The 8041-nt window shown below is 31.7% G+C and overlaps 1 protein-coding gene across 2 annotated transcripts; it reads right to left on the bottom strand.

The window, feature by feature from the left end:
• Positions 1-1456: 1456 nt before the first annotated feature.
• Positions 1457-3536, bottom strand: LOC120115683 (acidic leucine-rich nuclear phosphoprotein 32-related protein-like). Of its 2 annotated transcripts, XM_039136314.1 has the most exons (3): positions 3217-3536; positions 3015-3108; positions 1457-1963 (listed from the first exon to the last, which is right to left on the bottom strand). In XM_039136314.1, exons 1-3 carry the CDS (start codon positions 3330-3332, stop codon positions 1733-1735), a joined length of 441 nt encoding a protein of 146 aa, XP_038992245.1. In that variant the 5' UTR covers positions 3333-3536; the 3' UTR covers positions 1457-1732. The 2 variants fall into 2 exon arrangements, with proteins under 2 accessions (XP_038992245.1, XP_038992244.1); XM_039136313.1 differs by having other exon boundaries at positions 1460-1963; positions 3015-3531.
• Between the last annotated feature and the right edge of the window lie 4505 nt (positions 3537-8041).

Raw genomic sequence — 8041 nt, forward strand, 5'->3', positions numbered from 1 at the left:
CTACAGATCTGATAGAATTATTTTTTTTATTTTTTATTTTTTTGAAGAGGGAATGATAAGACGAGGAAGCGAAGAACAGGGGCAGATGGATTTGGTTTTGGAAACTAGCAGTGCCTGTGGAGAACCAGGAATAAATAAATGAAAATTGTTAATTATAAGTGAGTCCAATGTAGAGTTGAGAAACGAGAGACCTATGTTTTTTATTAAAAATTTTAAATAAGTTTAAATTCATGATTGTAGTTTAAATTAAATATTTAATAGATATCATTAAAAATGGAGTAATTAATCAAACGGAAATAGTAAATGATTAAAGAGGACGCGTGACTGACGGATGAGCTGTTGGGAAAATTGTGAAGAGCGTGTTCCACCGACATTAATTCGGTGAGGGTGAGGGTGAGGGTGAGGGTGAGGGTGAACAGTGAAGTGATTGATCCCCCAGTCCCAGTCCCACACCACACCCCTATTCAAATTCTATGCCTCTCATGCCACTCTATTCCTTCAGCTTTCATCTCTATTCCGGACCCATTTTTCATCACCCCATGGCCCATACCATTCTAATCTAACTCCAGCCCGAACTGCTTTAGCTCTTTAGTTTATATAGACTATTGAAAAATTATTTTGTAAATTATTTTGTCTTTTTTTATTAAAATTCTCGATTATCACTTAAGTATCTTAAAGTTTCATTTTTTATTTTAAATTATTCCATCAATTTTCATTAAAAATTCATCAATCAATAATTGTTTGACATGTAATATTAATTTTTTATTAATATAAACTTTTCAAAAATTTAAAAAGTACCACAATTTTTAATTTTTTTAAAAAACATTAAATTTTCTAATTTCTCAAGACCCTCGAATCTCTAATCTCTAAATTTTCAAATCCCCTTCATTTTCTAACCTAAAATCTCTAAATTTTTATACGACTACTTTTGAAGACAAGATAATTAATCAGGGATCCGACAAAAGAGTTGACTAATGGTGATCGATTCACAATATATAAGATTAGATATTTGGGTTAAAAATTTAAAGGATTTTAAGACTTTAGGTTAAAAAATTAATGATTTTAACTTCTCTAAATAATTTTTTAAAACAATATGATACATATTAAGCATTGGTTGGATAATGAATTGTTTTAAATTATTATTAACAATCAAACACTTTAAATGATAAATTTAAAACAGTAAATACTTGGTTTGAAAAAAATATTAACCATCTAAAAGAAATAATTTAGACAGCTATTTTTTTAATTGATCCATATATAAAAACTAAAGATGAATTTTAATGAAGCGTGTAGTGTATAGCATTTTTTTTAATCCTCAAATTTTGAGATAAAATAGTAGGTTGGTAGTTGGACTAGAACCATTCCAGCCCATTTTCACAAAATATAGGACCGTCCAGTCCAACCCAATCCAAAATAGCAGTAAGACAAGCTCATCCAACACTGTAGAAATTTAGAGGAAGAACCAGACTAGTAAAACCATGCTCAGTTTACAGTTTAATCAACATCCTAAAATTACACAAATCCTAAAGCAACCCCCCACCCCCAAGAATGCTCTTTTTCATCCCAGAGAAGCATATTACCAGAATAAAACTACACTGTAACAGAAATAGTACTGAACCATGATGATACAATACAACCAAAAATAGAATGCACAGCATTTCGCATCCTACCATTCTTTGCTAAAACAAAAACCGAGTTTCAAGGGAATGACACCTACGTGAAGGGGCCAGCCTTATCGCTTGGAGGGTCGCTCATCATCTTCTCCGCTATCATCGTCCTCATCATCTTTGTTCGATCTCTTCCTCTTGGATGGGGCTTTAATTTTTCCACCACTCCCGCCATCATCGTCGTCGTCGTCATCATCTTCTTCCTCGCCATTCTCATCTGGTTCGAAATCACTAGCATCTTCCTCATCTTCAGCACGAACCACTGGCCGGACCAGGTATTCTGTTCCCATATCCTCCTACAAAACAGTCAAAGAAAATGACAAAACCAATGTTTAACAAAACAAGTTGCCACTGATGGACACTAGGAAATTTTTGGGATAAACAAATGCATCTGAGTTTGAGCAATTCTATACAATATATTTTTTTTGTTTGGTAGAAAGTACAGGGGAAAAATATTCACAAAAAAATGTATCACTATTTACTAAAAGATTGAACCTACAGGCTAGACTTTCCCATGAAGTGCAAGGAAAAGGAATCGCCATTTCTCTTGCTTTATGGGAAGAAGGCACATAAAATAATTCCACTCAATCATCACAAAGAACAGAATCCAGATGAATTTACATACTATAGAAAACATTTGGATAAAACTAAGAAGACCCCATAGGTGAATGAACACAACTGAGGAACAAGAGAATGAAAATAAGCCTTAGATCTAAAGCGTCAAAGATTTTTCATACAAAATTTTGGAAAATATGGTGTATTTGCAGCAAACAACGGAGAAAGCGTCAAAGAAGGTATTGTGTTTAGGTCGGAAGGGTTAGGTTAATCATAGATTCATTAGATTGATAGATAGTGTTGGTCGTTTATCGATTAAGCTCGTGCTTATCCATGATGTGTTTCATGTTTTGATACGATCTGTTGTCAAAATGAATCATCAGCTTTAGAACCTACGCTAAATCAATATTATGCCTTTACAGATCAGTGGCTAAATAGCTGTAACTTTTTTTCAGTCTGAAGATACAGTTAATGGAGTAAAAGTCGCCAGTTATATTCTCCTTTCCACGACATAGAACTATAAAGATAGATCTGACAAGGAAAAAGTGAAGAAAATCCAAAAGTCCTTCGAGAAATTGATGAAAAATTATGCTGGATTTTTAATAATCCCGAGATTTGAGAATTTAACCTCAGTCAGCGGCGAGAGAATCAAATGATTAATAGACAAATAATGGAAAACACCGGACGGATCTGAACAGTTTCAGCTTCAAAAAACTGCTTCTGAACACATAATTTTGAACTAACCACAATTATTAACTGGAATTACACATTATTATAGTAAAAAGAATTTACCTCCTCTTCACCTTCCTCATCATCGTCGCTGTCGTCATCGTCATCGTCATCACCGTCATCGTCTTCGTCTTCGGCGTCCTCGTCATCATCCTCGCCGTCATCAACTGACTGAAATGAAGGACCACCGGAAGAATGAATAGCCTGCACTTCATCATCACCATCATCCTCTTCATCGTCTTCTTCTTCATCTTCGTCGTCGTTCTCTTCTTCTTCGCCGCCGTCTATTTCACTTTCATCTTCACCATCCACCTCTTCCTCTTTCATAACCCCAATCTCCTTCTTTTCCTCTTCAAAATCCATCTCTTCCAGCAACTTCATCTTCAAAAAGAGATTTGATGTTTTTTTTCGCAGAATAAAAACCAGAGATTTGGAAGAGAGAGCTGGGAGAAGGGAGGGAGAGAGGAAGCTTGTTTTTGCTCTCTACAGGTAGCCTCTGCAACTGCAATCTCAGCCGTCAAAACGACGATTCAAGAGGATTGATGACGTGGAAATAGATCGAACGGTCTTTACGGCGCGCTATTTTGTTTAGTTGTTTCGTGGGAGAAACGAGCCGGGAAAATCTAGGGTTAGGGTTTTTTTTTTCTTCCTTCTTGAAAATACTCCAATTACGGCTCTAAATCCAACACCGTGAGGCTGAGCCTACACTTTGGAAATGGTCACTTTAGGCCCAAAAGACTCTTTTTAAGTAAAAAGTTTGGAATACGAGTTATATGACCCCAAAAAAAAAATTTAGCTAACACTATTCTCATATGTAATGGGGTAAGAGAGATATGGTAGTAGGTTGTCCCCAACGTCAGGTTGAGAGTAGCTTCCGTGAAAGACCTCCATTATAAATTACCCTTAGTGGGGACTCAATCGTACGACCACAAGGTTAAGAGTCTTGCGCTCTACCCACTGAACTAAACATGCAATTATCTCTGTCAAAATCATTTTAGTTCGAAAACATTTCTTTATAAAAAATTTGAAAAATAAATTGTTATTCTTCATTTTGAATTAGGTACGTCCATAAGATTATCTTTCCGAAATTCTTTTTATAAAAAACTATTGAAAATATAACTTCGGTGGTATGCTTTTCAAACCGAAGTGGAATTCGAATACCTAAAATTAGTATTTTTTTAACAAATATGAGATATATTAATTCTCGATAAGTTACTAATACAAAATTTAATATGGAAATGTGATCTCTTGAATTGAATGAATGCAAATCAAATTAATGAGTTGAATTTTTTAAAATTAAATTATTTTTACTAATTTGTGAAAATGTTGAAAAACTTTGTTCACTCAATTTTGTGAAGGATGTTTTTCTATTACAAATAATTAAGGACGTTATAATCTAGTAAGTTTGGACACTATCCCTTTAATTAAAAAAACATAAAAATAACTTGTGAAAGATATTTTTCTATCATGAATAATAATAATAATAATAATAATAATAATAATTTTAAAAATGAAATAAATAAACATATGAAAGATTAAATTAAAGAAATTAAAAACTAAAAGATGAAAATAATTAACCTTCATAAAAAGGACAGATGAAGGTTAAATTTAAAATTAAACCTTCATGCTCTAAAATTCAGTTTAGAGATTTATGTATATGATTCATAGTTTTGATCTTGATTTTTTGATTGATTTTATGTCTAAGATTTATGTATCGATTGTTTAAGTTGTTATTCAAAATTCAGTTTTTAATTTAACCTTCATCTGTCCTTTCATACGAAGGTTTGTTATTTTCATTTAAAAAAAATCGGCAAAACAAGTCTGTTAGAAGCTTAAGGCCACAAAACAAGGACGCCCAATTTGAATTGCACGAATTCAGGGTTTGGTTATAACATAATTGAGCTGTACAAAGACGGAGAGTTAGTATAAATCAAGTGATCTCAGTAGTTAAGGCATTTGTTGTTATCTCTTGAAGTTTAGCGTTCGAACACCGTAAATACTAATAATATGAGGGTTTATTATTAAATGATTAAGAGATTTTATATAAATATTATCTTGTACTTACTCTAAATTTAAATGATGATTGTCACTTAACTAAAGCTAAGCTTGGATTAAATAGGTAGGGATTATTTGTGTTATTACCAAATTTTTAGGTATTAAGATGTATAAGGTTTGTTAGTGATGTTGTTTGAGTCAGAGAGAGTTTTTCGGGTGAGTGCGTAATATCTTTTAAATCAAGGAAAAGAGTGCCACATTCGATTTAGTTTATTTAATTAAATCATGATTCAATCTGGGATCAAACTGGAAACCAAAAAGAAGTAATTGAAAGTTATCTTCTCCAAGCTTCTTAAGATTCCATTGATGAAGGTTAAATCCTAGAGTGAGAAAGCTCAATTTCTCCAAACTTTTATAATAAAAATTTAAGATTTAGGATAGATTTGAAAAGCCCAAACTTAGCTCTTTTTTAATATCAATTATATTAAGTTTTAAGTTGGGTAAGATTAATCTCCAGTTTATCTCTAAGGTAGAGTTTAGAATGTGGAGATGTTATAGGGATATTCTACATCTGGCGCAGCATTGTAGCTGAGCTACATAATTTATATTTGTTATTTTTCTGATTTTTTGTTTTTGTTTTTTTTACTTTCTTTTATTTTTTTTTTGTTATATTATTTTCTCTTATTCTATCTTTTATGTTTTTATTGTAATTTATACACAATAAAATAAAAATTAAACATAATGTAATAAATTCAAGTAGATTAAATTTCAATATAAAAAATACATTGAAATTAGATAAATAAACATACTAATAGTTAAATATTGTGAATAAAGTAGAGTTTGTGGTAATGTAAAGATAGTGCTGGAGATGAATTAATGTTTCATCTTTAGAGTAGAGATAGAGATGTTGTAGAGTAGAGATGAGGGCTGAAGATGGCCTAAATCCTAACTCTAAAATTTAGTTTCAAAATTTATGCACATGATCCATAGTTTAGAAATCTAAGATGAGCGATACTAAATTTTAACACAATTGTTTAAATTTAAGACTTTTAAAAGATATAAGAATTTCTTTTATTACTGAAATCACTTGACGAGTTTATTACGCAAGTGTAATTAAAATTGAGTTTATATGTATATAATTATATTATTTTATTTTGATATGCATATGTAATAGGGGTGCTTATCGAGCAAGTCCATTGCGAGTTTGGCAATATTCGATTTGTGTTTGTTAAAAAATTTTGTTGCTCAACTCGTTACTCGTTAAAATTTTGCTCAACTCGTGCTCGTTAAGAAAAATTTATGCTCAACTCATTACTCGTTAAGCTTACCAAAATTTTTATTTTTTAACTATAAGTAAAATCTTCTAATATTATATAGAACTTAATATAAACATAAATTAATAAATCTAACCAGAAAATTATCAAAAGAGTGTATGAAACAAATCGAACGTCTAAACACCACAATAATAATCTATAAATACATTAAAAAAACAACTACGATTTGATTTTTGGTTGTAATAAAATAATAATAATAATAATAATAATTAATAATTTACTATTTTTAATTATTTATTAAAAAATTAAAAAATTAATAATTTATCATTTTTTATTATTTGTTCGATTACAATTAAATGAAAGCACATGAACATGTCCTCGTTCTTGATGTCTTAAGTTCTTGTCATCATGTTGAGAAGATACTGATGACTCAAGTCTTAGCATCACATTTGAACATCTTTGCAGTAGCTTAATGAGCTAAGCTTACAATTCATTACATTTAAAGAGTTACTCTATTAAAGTAACACAACTTCAAAGTGTGATATAAAAATTAATTCAATCTCTCAATTCAAAAATTTGATTAATTTAATTTGGTAAAAAAAATTGGGGCTTAATTGTTTTATTTTCAAAATTTTGATGGTTTGGTTTAATCCTTTAATTTAATATTTCTTTGAAAAGTGCTTAGAATTTTTTAAAGAAAAAAAATTAAATTTAATGTTTAAGCATTAATGTTGTGCTAAATCTGATTTTAAACCAGATATTTCATGGTTTTGTATTTAAAAAAAATCCAAAATGTCTTCGTCACACCTATGCCCAGTAATTCCACGTGTTTTTTACGTGCGGATCATCTTCATTGCTGTGTCTTTATCACCACTATTCCTCAACATAGAATGAACTTGTACTATTTCTGCCTTCGATCCCTCCACTCATCAAAATTTTGAAATTTAGCCCTTTGACTTTTAATTCCTATACTCCTTGACTTGAAAATCCACTTGTAATTCTTGACAAGTGGAGCCGGTGAGTGAATTTTGGGACTTACGACTCACTTGGAGTTTGCATTCCATGCTATTAAAATCAGTTTATTGGTTGCTAGAGTGACTATAGAAGCTGACGATGTTAATATACACCCTATGGGAGCAATTATTGAGGACATATGAAGTTTGAGAGCTCGTAGTTCAAGCATATTCGAAATGTTTATGCATGATGACATTCTCTCGAATATGAGTTGTAGCATCGATGAGATTCTTTACTGCCTGGACGCTGGTGCGACGGGAATTCCATTCCTCTACAATGCTTTTTAAAGTTTTTCTTTTAATTTAACAATAAACAAAATCCACTTCTAATGTTAAGGACTAGAATCCTAATTAACCCTATTTCAAGGGCACTCGGATCTTATCCCTGCAGTATCACGTGGACTTCTACAAAAATCTAGCGTACAACATTTAAATAAGCGCTTTAAATTAAAAAATATATATCCAGTTAAAAATGTATTAAATACAACTTAAATGTTAAGCAAGAAGACTCCCAAATATAACCAAAAAAAAAATCCCCCCGGGTAAATTATAAGTAGAAAGGGCAGATCATGTGGTGGATATGGCGGCTGGCGTCCGAGTTCACCCCTCGGACGTGGTATTTCCGGTGGCCGGACATCAACTTGTCGTATTTGAGCGGTGGTTGGAGCTTGAGGTGGCAGGATTTTTCGATCGTGGATGACGTGTTGTGGACTTTCGTGACGGTTTTGGAATCCTTAGCTTTGCTATCCATGCTCTGTTTCTTCTTCGTTTTCTGTGGATGTACGGTTTGATTCATTCAAAAATCAAA

This window comes from Hibiscus syriacus, unplaced genomic scaffold, assembly GCF_006381635.1.
Source record: "Hibiscus syriacus cultivar Baekdansim isolate YM2019G1 unplaced genomic scaffold, ASM638163v2 tig00110270_pilon, whole genome shotgun sequence".
NCBI classification, from domain to species: domain Eukaryota; kingdom Viridiplantae; phylum Streptophyta; class Magnoliopsida; order Malvales; family Malvaceae; genus Hibiscus; species Hibiscus syriacus.